At 36.4% G+C, this 24773-nt stretch overlaps 1 protein-coding gene across 1 annotated transcript in view; it reads left to right on the top strand.

Annotated features, from left to right (window-relative positions):
- The window catches only part of DCDC1 (doublecortin domain containing 1), a 508775-nt gene that overhangs the window by 47338 nt on the left and 436664 nt on the right, over positions 1–24773 (top strand). The window contains exons 6-8 of the mRNA XM_021926829.2: positions 6955–7224; positions 8460–8616; positions 9087–9249. Of these exons, the coding sequence (XP_021782521.2) occupies positions 6955–7224; positions 8460–8616; positions 9087–9249 (590 nt within the window). The remainder of the gene's footprint in view (positions 1–6954; positions 7225–8459; positions 8617–9086; positions 9250–24773) is intronic.

Raw genomic sequence — 24773 nt, 5'->3', positions numbered from 1 at the left:
TATATGGCAAAAGAGAAAAGATTTTCGCAGATGTCATTAAGTGACACAATCAGTTATCTTTAAATTAATTAAAAGGGAGATTATTCTGGGTGTGCCTGACCTAATCAGATGAACTCTTCAATGATAGAGATCATAGACAGACAACTTAGAAAGCTAAGCTATTGCTGACCTCAAAAAAGATGATAGTCAATATAAGTTCTATAGCAGTCAAGAACTGAATTCTGGCAACAACCTGAATGAGCTTGGAAGAGGACCCTGAGCATCAGATGAGACTGCAGTCCCAGCTGACACCTTGATTTCAGCTTTGTGAGATCCTGAACAGAGGATCCAGCTAAGCTTTGCCCAGACTCTGGACCTACAGAAATAGTGTGCTAAGAAATAGATGTTATTTTAAGCCACTAATTTTGTGGTACTTTGTTGTGCTTCAATAGATGTACAACTAATAATGGATGGAGAAGTAAGTGATAGGTAGTAGGTTAGATATATAAATAGATTTTTAAAGGAAGTATACTTATGAAGTAATATGATTAACGTTTTTGTATTAATCCATTTCAGTGGAATTTAAACTTCAGGCTTAAAAAGAATGCTTCTATATCATGGCAAAAGATTAAGTAATACAATGATAAATTGAAATATTTGACAGAAATTAAGAGCTAGCATTTTATATGATAGGAAATAACCAAAGAGATATAGTAATTCTGGCTATCAAATCTTCCAGGGCAGGTATGGATGCACAGGGAGGAAACACATTCCATCATATGGGGTTGGCATAGAAATCATACTGAAAAAGGAACTACTTTGTCTGTTTATATGTGAGTTATTTACAGAGGCAATGAAAAATTTGCAGTAGAGACATACACACTTCCAGGACAAGATTATCAATCTGACAGAAATATTAAAAAGAAAATCTATGTTATAAAATTAGCCCAGGTTCCAGAATATTATGGAAAATCTCAACAGTAGGTGAGGAGAAGGTGAGGGTTTTGTTTTGTTTTTTTTTTTTTGTTTTTGTCTTTGGACAAAAGACCATTTTCTAGAACAATTGGTTTAGGAATTCACATGGAAAGGAACTATACCTGTTCATTGAGACTGCGTATGGGCCAATAAATAAAAGTAACCACAGCACTAAATTAAATTTAGTATCAGTTGGGAAAGACAAAATTCAGCAAAACTATCATATAACTTACTGAATTTTAGAAAAGATAGCTGTATAGATCTTAATGTAGATCTTAAAAATGTGGATCTTAAAATAAATTATAATATAAAATGTATATAATTAATAGTTCTCAAGAAGCACAGGAAGAACAGGATGCAAAACCTCAAGCTCAAGCAAGGAAGACTTTGGAGCTGAGCTCCCTTCATAAAGCTAGGACCCCTGAAAGACAGATGCACCTATTAATGAAAATGGGAACAAAGGTATTGTTCATCAGCCGTAGGAAGCAACAATAAACAGATATAATGTATTTTAAGGTTTGTGCATTGTCTGGAAAGTAATGAGTAAGTAATAATGTTAAACTTTAATGGGACAAGGATTCATATTGAAATGGCTAGTGTAACCAGTAAAAATAAAGTTAAGCAAATGTATAACATACAATCTAATAGAAGGGGAAATGAAATAATGGAAAATTATTTTTTAATCTAAACAAAGACAACAAAGAAGTGAAAAGGAGCATAGAACAGATAGGTAAAACAGAAAACAAATAGCAAATGTATTAGGGTTCTCCAGAGGAACAGAACCAATAGGTTATAATATTTTATTTTATTTTATTTTATTTTTAAATTTATACTTTAAAAATAAATATTTTATTTGACTTTAAAATTTTTTGTAATTTGGAGATGAGGTCTCGCTATGTTGCCCAGGCTGATCTTGAACTCCCTATTTTAGCAATCCTCCCACCTCAGCCTCCCAAAGTGCTGGGATTACAGGCATAAGCCCCCATGTCTAGTCCATATACTGCATATTTTGTATATATATTATATATATATAGGATAAGGTATTGGCTCACCTGATTATGGAGGCTGTGAAGTCTCATGATTATCCATCTACAAGCTGGAGACCCAGGAAAACCAGTGGTGTGGTTCAAAGGCCTGAGAGACAGAGGGCCATTGGTGTAGTTTCCAATCTGAGTCTGAAGGCCTGAGAACAAGAGTGACCAGAACAGGGAAGATTAATGTCCCAGCTGAAGCAGTAAGGCAGAAGAAGCCAGATTCCAACTTCTTTGCCTTTTTGGTCTAATCAGGCCCTCAACAGATTGAATGATGCCCACCTGCCCTGGGGAGGGCCATCTGCTTTACTTGGTCCACCAGTTCATATGCTAATCTCTTCTGGAAACATCCTCACAGACACACCCAGAAATAATGTTTCCTCAGATATCTGGACATCCTATTGCCTAGTCAAGTTGACACATAAAATTAACCATCACAGTAAGACTGTAGATATAAATTCAAATACCATAAGCCCTTGGTTTACTCATCTGGAAAAGGGGAATAATAATATAGGGCTGTTGTGAGGATTAAATGATAAATTAATATAAAATGCTTAGAACAGTGACTGACATAAATGCTATGTAGGCATTAGCTATTAGTATTGTTATTATCACTGTCAATACGAAGGGCATGATATATGATTTATACCTTGCCTGGCCTGGATAAGAGTCCCTATAATTGGGCAAGTAAGGGCCAAAAGCTGATGGGACTGTTGAAAGAAGACTCCTTGGGGCTCTGCCCACAAGTTGAGCTGCTTCAGAGTTTCGGTGACTTAATAGGACAGGGTTGGAGGGATGTCTCTTTTCATCATCCCTGTACTAGACTGTTCTGGCCCCAGGCACTAGAGTCTTTGGGAACACTCTGAGGTAGCACCTTGGCATGGACCTCATTGTTCTTGTGACTGGTCATGGCAGCAGCGAGGCAGTGAGAGAAGAGAGTGGAAACAGCTGTGACTCTTACCAACATATTTTTATAGGTACGTAGGAGATACTTTTAGAAATTTATAATATACCACTTTGAGGACTCTCAGTAATAAATGGGGAGGATTTTGAGGGAGTAATAAATTTCTGTACTATGATGATCAGGTTATCATGCTGGCAGTTTGTGTTAAATTCTTCACCCTCAAGATTGGCATCTTTAGGATTGTCAAGGAGCACAATCCTTCCTTTTGATCCATATCCCTTTGGGCCAACATTGACATAGACTATTGAGCCAAATGGTCCAGAGACTGGGCCTGCAATCATGGTACTGTATTCTTATATTCCTCTTTGATTAGAAATGAATGACTAATATTAAAATAATCAAAAGAATCAGAGCACTGTTTCAGCAGCTGTTACATTTAAACACTTGTGGCAGAAATTTAAATTGTATGATGTATTTTAGTGAATACTTTTAAAATCAATCAATATATCGTGTCTCTGCTCATCTTAGTGTACAAGACAGGCCATGCAAGTCCCCTGCCAATTATGTTTTACCTGTTTGGGAGGCACTGAGAGCCCATATCACCCTACCTCCTGTGTACCTCCAGTGTGCATCCTGCTGTCCTATCTCTAGCTGGGCCATTAATAGGTACTTTCCCATATGCAGGCTTGCCAGTAGCATGAGGTTGCCTCACATAAGAGTTTTACTCAACAGGGGTGTCCTATCCTGGGTAGTGATGAAATTAAACTCTTTGAGGAATTTGAATGTAAGTCATATAGACAGAGACTGAAGAAAGTAATTTAGCATAGAAATGAGACACATAGAGGAAGTTAGCAGAAGCCATGAGGAAAGAGGAAGAGGATAGAGGTAAATCAGGCAATCATGATGTATGAAGAAGAGGCAGGTAGACCCAGAAGGAGATAGGAGGTGCTGAGTCAAAAAGCATGGAGTCTACTAGAATTAAGTCACTAGTGTATCCTCGACAGCCATGAATGGCCTACCAATTTTTGTGCCCTGCAGGAGTGGTTTTATTTACTTTTGTAACTTTCTATGTATCTTGATAATAAGCCTTATCACTTGAAGCCTAAGTGTGCCTCTCTGTTTCTTGAAAGCTGAATGAACCTAACACCTTTCATTCCAGCACCAATTTAGCAAACTGACTATGTGGGTTTAATTCCCACGTGGAACAAGTTGGCTTTGCAAGGGTATGTGATCATCCTCTCCAACACCTAACAAGCTATGAAACACATATCAATTGTTATAAGAAAGATGAGTTTGAGACTCTGTAAGAACTACTGAGGCTGGGCGCAGTGGCTTATGCCTGGAATCCCAGCTCTTTGGGAGGCCAAGGTGGGAGGATCATGAGGTCAAGAGATCGAGACCATCCTGGCTAACATGGTGAAACACCGTCTCTACTAAAAATACAAAAAATTAGCCAGGTGTGGTTGCATGTGCCTGTAGTCTCAGCTACTCAGAAGGCTGAGGCAGAAGAATCGCTTGAACCTGGGAGGCAGAACGCAGTCCAGGGCAGACTTGGATAGAAACATGTGATAACCTGGGAGGCAGAGGTTGCAGTGAGCTGAGATCGCACCACTGCACTCCAGTCTGGGTGACAGGGCAATGCTCCTTCTCAAAAAAAAAAAAAAAAAAAAAAAATAGATTTACTGAAAACCTGTCATCAATGTTGTAAAACAAATCAAAGCTGAAGACTATTCTTAGTGGACCAATAATATTAACTCTTTAACATGAAAAACTACCCCTTCTCCCACTTTCAGATATAAATTATAAAGTTGAACCATATGTTTAAATTTAATTATTTTTACTATTCACTGGGTAAATCTCCTATAATCTCTTGTCTTTACCCTATCAGGATGATGTGGAGTTGGGAAGAGTTTGCATTCCCAAAAGAAAGCAAGTGCTGTTACCAGAAGAGGGGGAAGATGTGTGTGACAAACAAAAATGATAGACAGCCTATGCATAACTAGGTACAAGAGGGCTATATCAATACAGTTGATAAAATATTATATTCCAATAAAATCCATACAGAGCATAGAGCAACATGAATAATGGTATTTAGTGAATACCATGAAAAACAATATTTAGTCAGAAGGCAATAGAATTGAGGATATAACATGATTACAACTTTAGAATATGAAAAAATAAAAACCTTTTGCCTTGTGGTGGTGGAATAATGGATTATTATATTAAAATCATTAGTATATTTATAAGAATATTTCACAATGAACAAAATACATTCATTAAAAAAGACACCTTATTCTACTTTTAAGTAGGGAATTCCATTTTTAAAAAAAATATGGGAATCTGCTCTTCAAGTAACTATTTATTGGAAACTTGGAACTGTTTATGAGATCTGTGATTCTTTCCCCTGGCTGTTTACTGGTCTTCCCCCAGGTTGAAGAGCTTGGTGACCATTTGAAGCTCCATTGCTGTTGCTGCAGAAACACTGCCAGTTTGAAATGACTGCTACCACATGCCATCACTCACCACCGTTATCAAAATCTGAGTGGCTTAGGTGGTCTGAAGGGAGGTCCCACCTTTGCCAGAGCTAGAGTCCAAAGACCCTTTCAAGGCACTGTTTGCCACAGTTTTGAACCTGGTTAGATCTTCAGAGCGTAGGGAAGGCCGCTCCTCTCCCCAGTACTGTACTCAGTCCAGGGCAGACTTGGATAGAAACATGTGATAACAACAACAGCAGAATATAACTGCTTGGATTCCAGAGGTGTAGTTCCCCTGGGTCCACTGCGTGAGCTCACACACACACACACACACACACACACACACAAACATCTGTTTTCCCTCTGATGTGTGACTACCATTCATTTTTTCAGAGAAAATAATTGACCATTTTACTTGTTTGTGAGCATAAAGAGGGCAGGCTGGAAGAAATAATTGTGATTGTAATGACATTTGTGGATGTGAAAGATTTGGAGGAGGGGCAGTCCCTGCTGAGCTTTCAACACTGAACATATGTTAATTTATAATTGGGGGTGTGTTTCGGGGGGATTATATTATGCAATAACTATTGAGGAATGAGCAAATTGGAAAGAAGCATATTTGGTTTGTGCAAAGATAGTTCCAATTACGGTAATACATGGAACCTGACTATCCTCTATGCCTGATCACCACAGAGCTCAATATTTGCAAATATATTGAAACTTATTTTATTTTATCATACCAGTACATTCTATACCTATTCATCCTACCAACTTGGTGTCTACATAGATTAATATATTCTTCCAGGTCATGTGGTCCCCTGTTCACCCATCATAGTTCATCCAGATACTACTCTTCCTGCCTAAATATCAGTAGGGTGACCAATTGACCCAGTTTATCTGAGACTGAGGGAGTTCCTGGAATGTGTGACCATCAGTGCCAAAACCAGGATAGTCCTGAACAAACCAAGATGAGTTAGTTAGGCTAATCTCAGGTCTGCTGTGAAGGCTTTACCAACTTTATTCCCACCCATTCTAAAATGGCCTTCAATGAGTTCTTTTCATCTTTAAGGTTAACACACACTCATTTTCAGTTTATTTAACATATATTCTCCATTGGGGGATTATTTGCAAGTTTCTTGAGGGTAGGACCCACATATTTTTTAACAACAGAGTGCTAAGTAAGTATTAGAAAATAAAGTGGATCTAAGAATTTAAAAATAATACTTACATTGTTTTAAACATTATGCAAGCTTCCTTTTGGTTGAATTAAGTAAAGCAATGAAGCTTAATGGTTATGAATGTGGATTTTATTTCAGGACAGGCTTGGGTTCAAATTTCCACCTTGTCAGTTACTGATTATGTGACATTGGGCAAGTTAATTAACCCCACTGTGTCTCAATTTCTTAAATCTGTAAAATGGGAATAAAAATAATAACCACTTCCCAGGAATATTGTAGGCATTAAACAAAATAATGGCTAAGTGTGTAGTATTTTGTGTAGCACATAGCACACAACTCATTATTATGTGGTATTTGTTAATAAATGATTACAAGTCAATTAATTATATTCTTCCATGCATTGTTTCTTCCAGAGAGTTTATGTCATCCCAAGCAAAAGCAGTTATTAAAACTACTGATGATTATTTGCAGCCTCAGTTTGGCCCCAACAGACTTGTGCATTCAGCAGCAGTACCAGAAGGGTCAGAACTTCAAGATTACTCCACACATCAAACAGCATCAGATCACAGCCATGATGAAATATCAGACCTAGATAGCTACAAATCAAACAGTAAAAAGAATTCTTGTTTTATATCAGCATCCAAGAGAAACAGACCTGTCAGTGCTCCAGTGGGTCAACTGAGGTAATCAAAGCTGTTCTCTGTTCTTTTTAACCTACTGTTGAAGTTCTTTCCTTTGAGCAGAATTTATAATGTTTCAATTGACTATCTCAGACATTAAAATGTAACACATCTCTATGGTTTTGTTTTTGTTTTTTTCTTTGAAAGCACTAGAGTAGAATGTTAATTACACTGTGGGAAATATGAGATATACTTCAACCTGGGTAATCAGAAACTCTGAAAAGAATATTTGAAGCAGAATCAGGCTAGGATCATGAAATATCTTTGCTCACACGAACTTATTTAAAAATAAAAATGCTTTCTTTTGATATTTAACCAATAGTTTGAAACAGAATTGAATGACATTATTATAAAACCATTTTGTAAATATGTTTTCACGTCAAGATTGTTATCGTAAACTGTTAACACAAGAGTTCATAGACAGAAGAAAATATTGGTAAAAACTAATACCAATCAAGCCAAGAAACTAATACCCCACTATTTTCAGATATTTGAATATGTGAATAGGTTGTGTTTTTAACTTACGTGACATTTTAAATTTAAAATGTTTACTTTTCTTCTGTGGCATTACAAATTAACTTGGTTAGAGAATTATGAAGAAAATTTGACATGTTAGTTTACCACATACTTTTGCTGAGAAAAATCATAAAGATCAAAATTAGTTTTGCCCGAAGATGAAACTTAGAAATCTTCACTTTCACCACTTCCAGACAATTTGAAATAAGAACAATACAATTAAACTTGGAATCAAAATTTTAAAATCAAAATATTTTTGAATTTTAAATCATTTTTTAAAAAATTAAAGAATTTTGATAAACATGAAACTTGTGTAGAATCTTAGCCATTTGCTGTTTCATGATATTGAGACCATATTACTATTTTTTGCTATCAGAACATATCATATATATATAATTTTTAGTTGCATATGATATATATATTTTTTAAAGGACTGTTGTGTTTTATAAGTAAAGTGATAAAAAATAATTTATTCTGATATATATGTTTTATATGAGCAGTTTTGGCAAACACCGTGTTTAAAATTTTTTGGAATATTTAAATAGTGACAGTGTTACTCTGTAACAACAATCTTATCCTATAAAAAGTTTTGTTAGGTATACTTACATACATAGGAACAATCTTTAGTGCTTATACCTGTTTAAAAAATTCCAGGATAATATTTATTTAAAAATTTTTACTAATTAGCATGCATCAATTTTTCTGTTTTTCTTTTTCTTCAGGGTTGCAGAGTTCTCTTCTTTAAAATTTCAGTCAGCCTGGAATTGGCAGAGATTGTCTCAAAGACACAAACTTCAACCAAGAGTGATTAAAGTAACAGCTTACAAAAATGGATATAGAACAGTCTTTGCCAAAGTTACTGTACCAACCATCACCTTGGTAACTAGTGTTCCAAAGTTTTCTGAGCTTTATTTTTTTTCCCTTACTCTCTTTATAATATAAAAATTGAGAAAATTATTGTTAATATTTTCTTTTTAAGAATCTGAATCTGCAGATTGCTTGTATATATGTAGATTTCATAGGAATTTCACTCTTTTTTAAAAAAATTCAATATATAAATAGTGTATTTAATTAAACAGATGCAATGGCATTATACCTTGTAGAGTTATTAAAATGACAGATCTTTTAAATATTAAAATTAGTCAATAATTAGATATGCTTCATGCTGTGACTTACCTTTTATTTCTATATTTTCAACTGCTAGAAAATAACTGTATTGGTCAAGTTACTAAACTTGGCAAGTGACTCAGCTGGGTTTCTATTTTGATCATTAGAACCTTTCGTTTTGAGGAAAATATATTACTTTCTTTGTCGTAAATCACTTTGACTTACCTCTTGCTTTCTTCTAGCTGCTGGAACAGTGCACAGAAAAGCTGAATCTGAACATGGCCGCAAGACGAGTGTTCTTGGCAGACGGCAAGGAAGCCCTCAAACCTGAAGATATACCCCATGAAGCCGATGTTTATGTTTCAACGGGAGAGCCCTTTTTAAATCCACTCAAAAAAATTAAAGGTAAAAAAGATTTTAAAAATACCCTACCCCCACACATACTGAATTGCTTAAGGGGTGCAATTAAAAAATGATTTTCATCCTGTCTTTTTTGCATGGTTTAACAAAACTAATGTTTACGCATTTACAGCTCAGTAAGAGGATAATGTGCTTAATGAAAGAAAAATCCACTGACAGCCACGTTTATTGCCCTTCATTAGCATTGGTGCTTAATTTAATATAGATCTGAATAGACATTAGGGAGCCTGCAGGAGGTTAAATGGTGAAAATATAATAAATTAAATCAGAGATTATTGAATTTACTGTTTAGTTTCTGTGACACTCAATAGACATAATTCATTAGACTTATTCTCTCAGAAAATAGTTCAAAGTTTCAAGTATCATTTATTCATTTACATTCTTGGTGTTTTTTCAGATAGTATCAACATAATTATGAAAATGTGGCCAATAATGAATATACATTTCTTATATACATGTGATTCTTCTAATAACACATTTCATAATAAATGTTCCAGCTTGATTATTTTTTACCTTAAAATGTATAATACAATCCTACACATATTTTCAATAAAGGTTTGCCAAAAAGTTCATTTCTTTCAACATTTCAGAAATGTGGAGATTTTCTAAAATTAAAAAAAAAATAGCATTATTTTTTTCTTCAGTGGATAAGAATACATTTTAAGAGAGAAATAAAAGCACTACTATCTAAGAATATTCTTCCAAGCATGTTGTACCCAGAGTTTGGTATCAAGTGCTATGTATGGTAATCAGATTTAAATAACATGAGGAATAAGGACTTTGCCATAAAAATTCAGTGTGTCTAACTGCTGTACTTTCCTATGCTTTTTATACTTTATTAGAAGTAATTTTTTCCTGCAACTTCTATAAAGCTAGTGAATCAAAGGCAAGTCTAGGCAGTAATTCCATAAGTAGAATAAAAGTAATTCTGGAGTTCATTACAGATGAGGTGATGAAAATCTCCCTTCTGTTAATGTTATTGTATAAAGTCATACTAGCATTTCTCTCTTGTATAAACTTTATCTTCAGGAAATAAGCAATTTCTTGAATTCAATAGAAAATTTAAGATAATTTGGTTCTTGTGAAGAAGCTTGTTGCTATAATGCTCATTGAAAATTACCTATCTGATAGTGTAAACTCATATATTTTTCACATTTTGCTTTAAGTTTAAAATATGGCTGGCTGCCTTAATTTTATATTAGTTGAATCATTTGCTTATATAAAAACATGAGTCTTAGTGGGAAAATACTTTTCTGTGACTTTAAAAAATTCAGATATATTTGTAATGATTGCTTCATTAAGATCCTTGATTATTGTTATTAATAAGAAATGCTTGCCTTTCATATGAATAATGGTATTGTGGAAGAGACATATAAAACTTATTTACAGCTAAGCTAAGAAGAAAATCTCCTGGACATGTATTCCTAAAATAATAATGTCACACACATGACTGAGCTTGGTGGATGATTTTTAAATGTACTAACTAATTTCCTCCTACTTTTTGTTTTCTCTTTTATCCTTTTCAAAAGCCAAGTCCAGAACAAAAAACTTCTCTGCTTTGTCTGCATATCTTTGGCTGTGTTTCACTGTGACATGCACTGCTGTTCTTTTAGCACCAAAATGTTGGCACACATTCCTGAAAATTTCACACCATCTCTTGCTGGATCAGCAAGCTTAACCCACCAAAATCTGGTGTTGTGCAATGGTTTTTGACTGATAATCAATCTTTATGCTGCTCGACAGTTGTTGCTGGGACACGGAGTAGAGCAGGTGGCAGATGTGCCTTGTCTTTTGAGAAAAGAAATTGTAGGTGAGCTTGGACACAGACTAGCATATCTCATGTCCATTAAAAAGAGTTAGGATAAGTATAATGGGGAAAAGCCATTCATCCAAGTTAAGCTTATAGATAAGCTTAAACAATGATGTTTGGTTTCTTTTAGAATGTTAAGAATATAAATGTAAATATATACACATTTATATATGAAAGGTAATATTTAACTTGATGTGAGTGATATGCAATATATCACTCACATATTCACATACACTTCTTCAAACCACCAAAACCAGCTTGAAGATTACCTTTCTGTCATCTGTTTTATAGATAAATCGATAATTTTCCAACTAGCCACAAATGTACCATTAAAATAAAAACTTGTATGAATAACTTTGAAAGTGGTAGATAAACTTAAAGATACATGATCAGAAGTTGGAAAATTGAACATGCTAAAGGTAAATAGGGGAAAACAGTTGGCAGAATTGATTGTTACTGATGTATCTTTCTAAATGAGCATAAATATTTTATATACAATGGGTAACTGGTCATTATTTTAATTTACAGACTTTTATTCATTCAATAAACATTTATTGAGAGTCTATATGTGCTAGATACTAGGCCAGGTCAGAGAAAGATAAAAGCTGTGGCTCATAGTGTGATTTCTTTTTTATCATTATTCTTTCATCTCTGATTTAAATTTTGATTTAATTTAAAAAAACATATTTTTACTGAGTACCTACTACGTGTGCCCCAGCATAGGGATAAAAGTCCTGGCCTTTAAGGAACTTAAACTGAGTAGATAAGTTATAAATCCTTCAAACTGAGAACACTATTTTACAACATAAATCAAATGGATCTTATTTTATTTCTGGCATTGGAAGGCCAAACAAGTCCGTATATATTTTGGCCATTATATTTTCATACTTCATTGGTTTTCATTATTCATTGGAAAAGCAATGTAGATAGAGGAAGTTGCGTAAGAACGATTTCCAGATTTACTAAGACAGAAAAAATCCGACAGAACATCTCTGATATTTTAACTATTTTACTACGCCTTTTGAGCATCACTGTTGACAACCAGTGGCATTGGATCTAATAGAAAGCCAGAGAGCTATTCATCACATACCTTGAAACACAAAGCTTTCATATGGAGGTCAGGCCAAGGTCAAGACTGACATGAAGCATTCCTTGTTGAAATGCAGTATTAGAATGATTCTTACATTTTAAAGTTGAATATTTAATCAGAAATATTAATTGTATAAGGAAAAGATCAGGAACATAGAAATATTTTATATAAATACTGTTGAAAATGATGCCTTATTAGGTATTATACTTCTGGCATTTGAAGTTTTTACATTTATTAATAATTCATTGAAATTATGAGTATGCAGTTAATGAATTGCTTGAAAAGGCATATTAAGTTTTCTGATTCATGGCCATGTGGTTTAGGTTTTATTCACAGTTTCCTGAATCTTCTGCTTAATTGTGACACAGCACATGGATCTTGGATCAGATCCATGGAGTTTATGAGTTCAGCTCCTTTATAACTGCTGGAAGCTGTATGTAAGTAATGCAAACATAGCATAATAAATGGTTTGTGCCCTGTGCTTGCCTGAATATCTTAAATAAGATGAGGGGAAAACACTGTTTAGACCTAATTCGCTAGGTCCAAGTTCTATTGTATGGAGCTCTGATTGTCTTTAAAAATTTTTGGTTTTATATTTCTACTCTCTCCTATATATCCTATTCTATTACTGGGCTTTCAGAATTATCATTTACAGTGATTCATTTCAGTCCTGAGTTTTGTTAACAAGAAGTGAAACTTGGTATTATGAATAAGATTTTAAACCTTTTATATCCTGTATTGTAAAGATGTAGTCACAGAAAAAAATGCATGAAAGGAATTCTTGATACTACACCTAAGATCTAAATTTAAGCCTAGATATTTTCTACTAACTGCCATGTGATCTACAAAATGAAATAATTTGCTATGACAGCTTGTGATTGACAAGAATATGTGTGAGCACATTTAAAATAGGCCATCTTTTCATGTAGAAGTGTCAGTGAAATGATGGATTCTCATCGTTTTAATTATTGATGATTTGGAAATATTTCAATTCCACGACACACAAGACACATTCTAAATAGCAGCATAACACTTTTTCTCATATCTGCGTCCATAATGAAATGTTCTGTCATATTTTGTTTTTCAAAAAATGCATTAGTTTAATGAACCTGGATTCATGCATTATATTCTCTTCCATTTTATGTCTACTGAATTTGTTGATTTTTAAATTGTTATGTTAAAAGCACAAGTTTTAATAGGTGACCCACTACTCACATCACATCATACCTTAATATTTCTGCTGCTAGATCTCAAGACAGAACGCTATAGTGCTGCCTACACCAATGGCTGCTTTAGTCTTGCCAAAGCAGATACCAGCCTTTGTGGTGTTCACCTGCAGGGCATTCAGTCAGCTACAGTAGTTAGGACTGACTTTCCCAAATTCCCTTTTATCTTTTGGTTTGAATAGTGTATTTATTAGGTTAGATTGTTTGTACATTTTAACTTCCACTACTCTATATATATTCAAAAGGAGGAAGATGGCATTATATGGAGAAAAAAATAACCATTTTCTTCTCAGACAGCATATGATCCTTCTATTTCTGTGAGGGTAAAACTATAGGAAAAATATTTTATGTATTTTCTACTCCAAAGTTTTAAATCTGTAAATAAAAGAATAGAATATCCTTACTATATAAAATAGGTGTGGATTTCAAGACAATTATGAGATGGACCAATAAAGTGTTCTTAGCCAGTAGGAAAATCTATAGCCTGCATGTGACTGGCAGCATCTCTTTATATTGTCAAATACCAAATCATTGAAAAACACCTAAATTCTTGACATAACCACAAAATGTTGAATTATATTGATTCACAGGGACTGCATTTGTTTACTATACAGATGCTTGCAAACCTATACTGTTCTGTTAACTTGCATGCCTTTACAAAATTGAAAATGAAACAGTTACCTCTAAAGCAAATCACTTAGTTGTCTGCCTACGCTGCTTGTTACTTTACCTGATAATTCATTTATATATTCTATAGTTATGCTTTCTGAGCGGTTTGCTATTCGAACTTTTCACTTTTGAAGGCTTTAGATATCTTGTTAGGAGAGTTGTGAGAAATGCATTATTGTTTATTTTAAAGGACACTAGACTCGAAGTCGGATGATGTTGCAAGATTCTAGTCCCTGTGTCTGGTCTTGGGCAAACTGGTTTGTAGTTCAATGTCCTTATCTGTAATATAGATGAAGTAATACTTTAAATGACTCTTGGATATTTCTAATAAAGGTAAATTATTTGAAAATTAAGTGTCTATAAACCCCTGGTCTAAACAGAAAACTTAGAATACCGTCTTATAAACATAATTAAGACTTCAAGTTAGTGAGAACTTTGTGTCCACTTTTACCTTCCTAGAATAGCTGGCTGGGTTCAGGAAAATAACAATAACAAACTTTGTTTCGACTTTCTTCATCACTGCCAGGAAAGCAAACTAGAGTGTGAACCTGGGCCAGTCACTTAATCTCACTAAGCCTGAGTTTCTTCATCTGTAAATTGAGGATAGTAATGTACACCTCAGCCAGGTGTGGTGGCTCTCACCTGTAATCCCAGCACTTTGGGAGGCCAAGACAAGCAAATCACGAGGTTAAGAGATCAACTGCATCCTGGCCAACATGGGGAAACCCCATCTCTACTAAAAATACAAAAATTAGCTGGGCATGGTGGCACGCGCCTGTGGTCCCAGACACTCAGGAGGCTGAGGCAAGAAAATTACTTGAACCCGGGAGGCAGAGGTTGCAGTGAGCTGAGATCATGCCACTGCACTCCAGCCTGGTAACAGAGCGAGACTCTGTCTCAAAAAAACAAAAAACAAAACAAAACAAAAGTTTACATCTCGCAGATGTATTATGGGAAGTAAAGAAGATGATACAAAAACCTGGCATATGATAGTTACTTAAAATATTATTTTTCTACCTGCCCTTATTTATTTTCCTTCTTTTGCTCCATCCTTTCTAGGTATGTTTCCACAAGGTTTTCATACAAGTTGTTACACATATCTGATTTTACTAACAAAGGTATTTGCTAGGTCTGAGATCTCGAAATAAATACAACCAAATTAAAATACCTGCCAAGCAGTTATGTATACAGCATGATATGGGAATCTGAGTTAAAGGCTTTGAACTCTCAATATCTATGTGTAGGTCAAAATCAAGGCCTTTTATAAAAGGAGCCCCAAGTGGTCTTAATCTGCTCCATTCCAAAAGTTGTATTTTAAAATATGTTCATGACCCAGGGCTAGCCTTAACTTTAAGCTGCCATAACTTATTTAAAGAAAGTTCATAGAAAAGTTCAGGGAAAGGGTGACAACATTTTGACTGGCACGATAGATGGGATGTTTGTAATTTTAATCAAATGTAAATTGAAGACATACTTCAAATGATATGTCAGACTAGTGTTACTGAGTTAAAATCTAATGACAACCACTGTCATTATTAGTTAAATATAGCCATCATGCCTATAGCAATAAATGATGACACTTAAGAACATGCAGAAACAAAGAGCGCAAGTATTTAGAGAAAAGGGAGTGACTAGAAACTCAGTTGAATGCAGGAATGTGACCTGGATTTAATCTATTTACCAAACATAGAAGCAATTGTATTTTGGGCAGATGATATAATTGAATATAGCAGTATGTTTTCTTACTGTCAGAGCATTTGTATTTTATAAACTCATCTTGCACTCATGAAATGATGTGCTTATTCATATTTAATGTCATTATCTATACCTATTTGACAGTCATAGCATTGTGTTTTCAAATTTACTGCCCAACTACAAGAGAATGAATTTTTAAAATTAGGATTTTTAATAAGCTTGTGGATCTGAAGTTGCAAGTTTGCTACTTTTTATTCTAGAAGTAGAATAAGGCAGTATTCTTTTGGTACAAGCAAAATGGAAAATTATAATGTTGGAAGCATCGAGATTTATTTAATTTTGTGACAGACATTGGCTTTTTTGAAGTAGACTGAGGAAATATAATTATATTGTAGTTAGACCTTTTAACAGAAAGGCAAGCTAAGAAGTACTTTATCTTTTTCATGGTTTGGTTAAAAATAAACCATGAAAATAAAATAAGACATGGATTCTATGAAATAAAATATAATCTGTGGTTGGAACATAAGGTTCTCTGAGTGCTTTGGGAGAGTAAGTATATGAACAGTCAGGCAGACATGGCAGTCCCTGAGCAGCTGAGATACGACCCTTTTGGGCACTATTTTCCAAGGTTATGCTAAACCTTAGGTCTTCACTAGAGTCTGGTCACCAGCTGCATCCTAACCCAGCAGAATCTTAAGTTTCCAGAGAAAAGTACCTAAGGAGAGGAAGACTGGGACAGGTCTAGGTCTGATTGCTTTGGAAGCCACCATGTGTGGCTAGCAAATTTAGAGGGGATAAGGTGATCAGGTGAGAAAAGGGCCCTTTCTTTGGCAGTTGGTTGTGTAGGACAGAGACCTTGCTGAAAGAACTATTGACAAGGTAGTGATTCAAGAACAGTTCAAAGGGAAAAAGGTAGAGATTCAAGAACATTCCAAAGGAGAAAAGGTTGAGACTCAAGAACAATTCAAAGGGGAACTCGGATGTTACTGCTGTTGAGATTTGTGAACTCTGAATATCTGAGACAGGTCTCAGTCAATTTAGGAAGCTTATTTTGCCAAAGTTAAGGATACATGTCCATGACACAGCCTCAGGAGGTCCTGACGACAGTTGCCCAAGGTGGTCCAAGCACAGCTTGGTTTTCTACATTTGAGGGAGACATGAGACATCAATCAATATATGTAAGGTGAACATTGGTTTGGTCCAGAAAAGCGGGACAACTCAAAGCAAAGATGGGGCAACTCGAAGTGGGGAGGGGCCATTAAGGTCAAAGGTACATGAGAGACAAATGATTGCGTTCTTTTGAGTCTCTGATTAGCCTTTTAACCTGATTCTTATAAAGGTACCAGATAGTCTCAGTCCCAGGAGTTGAAAATTTTTGAATTTTTGGAGATGAGAAAGTTAATGAAAGACAGAAATGTAGGAAGCATTAGGAAGCATTTGTTAATAATGGCTAGTATGAGGGCTGGCATGGTGGCTCACGTCTGTAATCCTAGCACTTTGGGAGACCGATGCTGGCAGATCACAAGGTCAGGAGTTTGAGACCAGCCTGGCCAATGTGGTGAAACCCTGTCTCTATTAAAAATATGAAAAATTAGCTGGGCATGGTGGTACATGCCTGTTGTTCCAGTTACTCAGGAGGCTGAGGCAAGAGACTCCCTTGAACCTGGGAGGTGGAGGTTGCAGTGAGCCGAGATCATGCCACTGCACTCCAGCCTGGGTGACATAGCGAGACTCCATCTCAAAAAAATAATAAAAATACAAATAAATTTAAAAAATAATAATGGCCAGTATATTTTCCTAGAAATTCAAAGTAGATTTAGATGGCATTAGGGTTCTTGTTTGAATTGCTTGGCTCCCTGCCCCACATGCCCTATAGTCTCCTCACTATTTTGTTGCTACTCACTCCACTCACCTCCAGCCTTTGAGAATAGCCTCTTCCTCACCAGGGTTGAAGCCTTGTCAAGTCTTTGCTGACTACCTTCAGTTTCTCTGTGTTGGCATGGAAGAGTCAGATTCTGTTTTTCTTCTTGCCTCTGGATGTAATAATGCTTACATTACCCTGACTGTCAGCCCTCGAACCACATTTCTTGATATGAAAACACATGTCCTCGGAGTGGTGATGTACACAAGAATCACTTCCTGTTGCTAAATAGGAGGGTTCCCCAGTCGATATGGTCTGGATCTGTGTCCCCACGGAAATCTCATATTGAATTGTAATCTGAAATGTAATCCCCTCATGCTGGGGAAGATACCTCATGGGAGGTAATTAGATCATGGGGGTGGTCCCCCCCATGCTGTTCTCATAATGGTGAGTGAGTTCTTACTAGATCTGGTGGCTTTATAAGGGGCTTTTTGCCTCTTTGCTCTGCACTTCTCCTTCCTGCCATACTGTGAAGAGGGATGTGTTTGCTTCTCCTTCCACCATGATTCTAAGTTTCCTGAGGCCCCCCTACCCATGCTGAACTATAAGTCAATTAAACCTCTTTTTAAATAAATTACCCAGTTTTGGGTATGTCTTTATTAGCGGTGTGAAAATGCACTAATACAGTAAATTGGTACCAGGTAGTGGAGCGCTGCTGTAAAGATCCCCATAAATGAAGCAACTTTGGAACTAGGTAATGGGCAGAGGTTGGGACAGTTTGGAGGGCTTAGAAGAAGACAGAAAGATGTGGGAAATTTTGGAATGTCCTAGAGACTTGTTGAATGGCTTTGACCAAAATGCTGTTGTTGGCTGGAGCAATAAGGGAAGATCTTAAACTGGATCCTGAAAGGACTTGAGTCTGAATAGGTGAAGTATGGGGTTAAAAGTGAACAGGGTTAATGAACAGATTTGCTTAGGTAAAATAGTGCTTCAAAGTAGGGTAAGACAAGAACAGAAAATTTCAATGGCATCAGATTGTCTGTAAACTCTTCTGTTAGACATAAGGTTAGGAAAAAGGACTTGTGTCTTTTTTCATATTCCTTGCACAGAATCTGGCACATGGGATATACTCAACAAGTATTTGTTGACTGCCTGACAGGCCCCTGATGGGCTGACTGACTGGCTGGCTGGCTGACTGACTTGGAGAAAACTTCAAAAACTAGTTCCAAGAGTTTTCTCTTTAGGTAATGATAAAATTGATGTCTTAGGAAAATTCAGCTGTGATTGGTGTATAGAATGTCCGATGTGATGGAGAAGAATCATATACAATTAGAAAGCTCTTGCAGATTTTAGGAGGCTGAGAGAGAAATGGACAAATGGGTCTGGTTGGAAATGGAAAAAAAATGATGCTTTTAAGAGTTACTGTGAAGAAGGAATAACTGAGAGGTCTCCCTTCCTTTACCGTGTCTCAGGTCAGATTCCCTAGAAGCAGAACCTGAGATGAGGATTTTAGTGCAAGAGACTTTTTGAGGGAATACTCTTAGTTGAACCATGTAAGGGAGTGAGAGAAGGAGCCTAGAGCAGAGGAAGAAGCACGGCCGAGACATGTGTCCACTGGAAATCTAGCCCCAGTCTGGAATGTGAAAGACACCAGAGAATTGCTCCCCTTTGAGGCAAGAGGACTGGCTACTGTGTCCCAGAATCAGTCAATCGTTGACTGTGGGCTGTCTCCCTAGGTAGGAGGGAGGAGATCACAACCTTGCAGGCATTTCCTGACTAGGTTTCTTTCAGTCAAAGGTAATTCTCAGAAGGGTGCAGCTGTGTGATGGTCACAGCCAGGACTCACAGCAACTGGAGTTTGGGTGCACTAGCCTGCTAAAAGGCACCTTGGTGGGGCACCAACAGTGTCTACTACACTATGCACTATAGTCGACCCTCTGTATCCACGGGTTCTGCTTCTGTGGGTTCAACCAAATGTGGATCAAAAATACTCAGAAAAAAAGAGTTATAAAAATAACAATAGAACAATAAAAAATAATACAAACAAAAATACCGTATAACAACTATTTCCTTAGCATTCACATTGTATTAGGTATTATAAATAATCTAGAGATGATTTAAAGTACACAGGGGGATGTGTGTAGGTTATATACAAATACACCTACATTTTATATAAAGGACTTGAGCATCTACAGATTTTGGTATCCTAGGGGTCTTGATAGCAAGCCTCCATGGATACCCAGGGACAACTGTACTTTCTTCACATAGCACCCTGCTGAGAATCTTCCAACAGCTTCCTGTCACATCCAGAATAAAATCCAAATCCTTTATCTTGACCTGAACAATGTGGCCCCTTTGTGCCTTTTCGGCTTTAACCACATACACTCTTTCTGTTTTTTCTCTCTCTTTCCTTCTTCCTTCCTTCCTTCCTTCCTTCCTTCCTTCCTTCCTTCCTTCCTTTCTCTCGCTCTCTCGCTCTTTCTCTCCCTCCCTCCCTCTCTCTCTCTCTTTCTTTCTTTCTTTCTTTCTTTCTTTCTTTCTTTCTTTCTTTCTTTCTCTCTCTCTCTTTCTTTCTTCCTTTTTCTTTCTTTCTTTTTTTCTTTCTCTCGCTCTCTTGCTGTCTTTCTTTCTCTCCCTCCCTCTCTCCCTCTTTCTTTCTTTGTCTTTCTTTCTTTCTCTCTTTCTTTCTTTCTCTCCCTCCCTATCTCCCTCCTTCCCTCCCTCCCTCTCTCTCTTTCTTTCTTTCTTTTCCTTCCTTCCTTCCTTCCTTCCTTCCCTTCCTTCCTTCCTTCCTTCCTGTCCTTCCTTCCTTCCTTCCTTCCTATGGAGTTTCACTCTTGTTGCCCAGGCTGGAATGCAGTGGCACAATCTCAGCTCACTGCAACCTCTGCCTCCTGGGTTCAAGTGATTCTCCTGCCTCAGCCTCCTGAATAGTTGGGATTACAGACACCCACCACAATGCCTCACTATTTTTTTGTATTTTTAGTAGAGACAGAGTTTCACCATGTTGGCCAGCCTGGTCTAGAACTCCTGACCTCAGGTAATCCACCCGCCTCGGCCACCCAAAGTGCTGGGATTACAGGCATGAGCCACTGCACCTGGTCTATTTTTCTTTCTTAAACATGTCAGGCCAATCCTCATTTCGAGTCTCTGTGCTTGGTTTTCACTCTGCTTGGAATACCTTTCCCCCAGATTTTCACAACTAACTTCTCATCACATATGCCTCTCTGTTCAGAGAGACCTTACACTGTTGGTTTCTCTGCCAGAGACTGTGAACTGCACAACTAGCTCTGTCCTCCTTACAGTTGTCAACCTGGTGCCTTGATGTGTGGACACCCAATAAATATTGTTGAATGAATAAGCAATTAGTTGGAGAGAAATGAATAAGCAGTATAGGTACAAGGTCTTGCTGAGAGAGTGGATAACTGTAAAAGAAGTGGAAACACTGACAGAAATAAAAACTGTGAAGGGTGAGTCAGTTTGTGTAGAAAGATATGAAATTTTACTTTAGACATTGAATTTGAGATATATGGAAGTGGCAGAAGAGTGCAGTGATTGGGAGCACAGCTTCTTGAACTAAATTCATATCCCAGTGCCACCACATACCAGTAGTATGATCTTGGGCAAGTTAATGCCTCTGTGCCTCAGTGCCTCAGTTTCCTCAACTGTAAATAAGAATAATAATATTACCTATCTCATAAAGTTGTTGAGAGAACAAAATAAGTTAATATCTATAAATCACATAAATAGAGTCTGGCTATAGTATTGTTTTCCATGGAATTTAAGGAGTTCTGCATGTGAAAGAGTTTCAGCCAGAGCTGGGACTAGAGTTGGGTGAGTGAAGTACCAATGGGACACAATTTGAGGAGCCACTTGCTCTGAGGGTTGTGTGAGGGCCCTGCACAGCTTCCTTAAATTTTGCCTCATTGGCCTTCACTCCCCTCACCCTAGTGCTGGCCTTGGAAAACCCTTTATTGGTAAGATTCTCTAAATCTTGGCGCCTGTAACATCTCCCTCTGGCCTTAGTGGGAGTGGTTTCTTGCTCTTTCTAATCTCTGGGTTGCCTAACTGTCCTTCGGTTGCTTCTCAGCCTTTTCTATCACTTACATAACCAATTACCTGCAGTCAGTTTCCTCTGCCCAAATCCTCTGAGTAGGTTCTGCTTTCCTGATTGGACTCTGACTGATGTAACAATTAATATACTCCGACACTCCATAATAAGCAATCGAATTTCAGGGAGGTGAGGGAAGAAGCTAACATTTATGGAATGACTTCAATATGTTAGGTAATTTTACATATTATCAGGGGAATCAGCCCCCACTATTTCAATGTAGGTTCTTTTCTATTTTCCCTAAGTGTCGACTGGTCTGAGAAATAAAGAGAAAGAGTACAAAGAGAGAAATTTTACAGCTGGGCCTCCGGGGGTGTCATCACATATTGGTAGGACTGTGATGGCGACCCTGAGCTGCAAAACCATCAGGTTTTTATTAGGGATTTTAAAAGGGGAGGGGATGTACAAACAGGGAGTAAGTCACAAAGATCACATGCTTCAAAGGGCAGTAAAGATCACAAGGCAAGGCAAAATTAGAATTACTGATGAGGGTCTATGTCCCACTGTGCACGCATTGTCTTGAAAAACATCTTAAGAGGAAACAGGATTCGAGAGCAGAGAACCGGTCTGACTAGAATTTACTAGGCTGGAATTTCCTAATCCTAGTAAGCCTGAGGGTACTGCAGGAGATCAGGGCGTATTTCAGTCCTTATCTCAACCACATAAGACAGACACTCCCAGAGTGGCCGTCTATAGACCTACCCCCAGGAATGCATTCCTTCCCCAGGGTCTCAGTTATTAATATTCCTTGCTGGGAAAAGAATTCAGCAATATTTCTCCTACTTGCATGCCCGTTTGTAGGCTCCCTGCAAGAAGAAAAATATGGCCCTATTCTGCCCGACCCCACAGGCAGTCAGACCTTATGATTATCTTCCCTCGTTCCCGGAAAATCGCTGTTATCCTGTTCTTTTTCAGGGTGCACTGATTTCATATTGTTCAAACACACATATTTTACAGTCAATTTGTACAATAGTGGTCCTGAGGTGACATACATTCTCAACTTATGAAGATGACAGGATTAAGAGATTAAAGTAAAGACAGACATAAGAAATTATAAGAGTGACTGGGGAAGTGACAAATGTCCATGAAATCTTCACAATTTATGTTCAGAGATTGCAGTAAAGACAGGTGTAAGAAATTGTAAAAGTATTAATTTTGGGAACTGATAAATGTCCATGCAATCTTCATCCCTATCAGATAGTGGAGTGATGCTCGCTAGATAATTTTTAATGAGAAATCTGAGATTCAGGGAGGTATAGTACATCTAGTGTCACTAAGAAACAGAGTTAGGGTTCAAGCATAGTTTGAAGGTAGAGGTAATACCCTTTCACCATGCAGATTGTGGGTAAACTCCCATTAAACTACAATAATTCATTCTTTTTTTTCCCCCCCCATGAGGATTTTTTTTCCCCAGAGAAATACTGACTGCCAATGATCAGCACCTATGGGATCTCCTCCTCTTCTTTTTTTCTTCTTTATTTATTGAGGTCACATAATGCAAAATTAATAATTTTAAAGTGAGCAATTTAGTAACATTTAGTGCATTCACACTGTCATGTAACTAATACTTCTATCTAGTTCCAAAATATTTCCATCATTTCAAAATAGAACACTTTACCCATTAAGCTTCTCTTCAATCCCTTCTCCTCCCTGCTGCTGGCAACCATCAATGTATGTTCTGTTTTATAGATTTACCTATTCTGATATTTCATGTAAATGGAATCATATAATATGTCACCTTTTTTATGTCTGGCTTCTTTCATTTAGCATAATGTTTTTGAGGTTTGTCCATATTGTAGCAAGTATCAGTACTTCATTATTTTTTATGACTGAATAATATTCCATCTATGTTATACATTGTACCACCATTGTACCAGTCATTCCATAATGATCATATAATGCTTATCCATTCATCTATTGATGGACATTTGGTTACCACATGTTGGCTATTGTAAATAGTGCTGCTATGAACATGTGTGTACATGTACTTACTTGAGTATCTGTTTTCAATTCTTTTGGCTATTTATGAACTCATTAACTTACAGTTAATATAGTTAACTATATTTAATATGTATTTAATATATTTAAACTATATTTAATATATTTAATAACTAATAAGTTAACTATAGTTAATATAGTTAAAATAACTCATTTTTCTATTATAATTTCTAATTCCTATTAATTTCAGTTTACAAAATGAAAATACACGGTAACAAATTTCTGTTAAAATGTTTTTTCTCTTTTTGAAGGCTTATGTCTATAGTCTTATAATCTAGTTTAATCAGCAAGTTTTGTTTATCTGCTATGGTATATGTGTTTTTATATGTATATATGTTTGTCAGTAACAGAGAGAAAGAAGTGGGGGAGAATAGAGGGTTTTTTGTTGTTGTTGTTGAACATTTAATATAGTCATTCTGAGACTTGAAGGTTATTACAACCACTGGCTTATTTTTCATATCAATATTGGCAGATTTTATGTAAAGTAACATTTCTAGGTCAAAGAGGCCAAGCTTCTTTCAAGGTAAGTGCTAACAGAGAAAGATCATTTGAAAATCTAGGCAAATTTCAATGCAAAATAGCAATAAATGAGGCTATTTTCAGTTATCTGTAAATAAAATTATGTTTCTCTCAGAACAAATAAGAGCAGATGAGGGAGGGATCATTGTATTTTTGTAATTTATGTAAGAAGAAAATATGATTAAAATAAATTGAATGCACAAATAAGTAGCTCAGATGCAAATTATTTATTTATGAAACAAAACCTCTTGAAAAGAGAAGAATGCTGGCGGCAACTTAGAATGCAATATACTGCACTCCTGTTCTTACCCTTACATTTTCAAAGTCAAACATAGTAATTTAGTTGTGCTCTTGTTTATATTAGTGGGAGTTTTAAAACTTAAATTTCTGCACACAGCTTTGAAAATGTATAGGTCAAAATAAACTGTTAATGAAAAACTGTTTTTCATTTTCAGTGAAATAGTTTAAATCTCTCACCAAGGATGTCCTAGAAGGCACCTTCCTTCTAGTCACAGGAGAAGAATTATAGT

Source organism: Papio anubis, chromosome 12, assembly GCF_008728515.1.
Source record: "Papio anubis isolate 15944 chromosome 12, Panubis1.0, whole genome shotgun sequence".
In the NCBI taxonomy this organism is placed as follows: Eukaryota; Metazoa; Chordata; class Mammalia; order Primates; family Cercopithecidae; genus Papio; species Papio anubis.
Note: the sequence above shows the minus strand (reverse complement) of the source record. Positions and strands in the feature narration are given on the sequence as shown.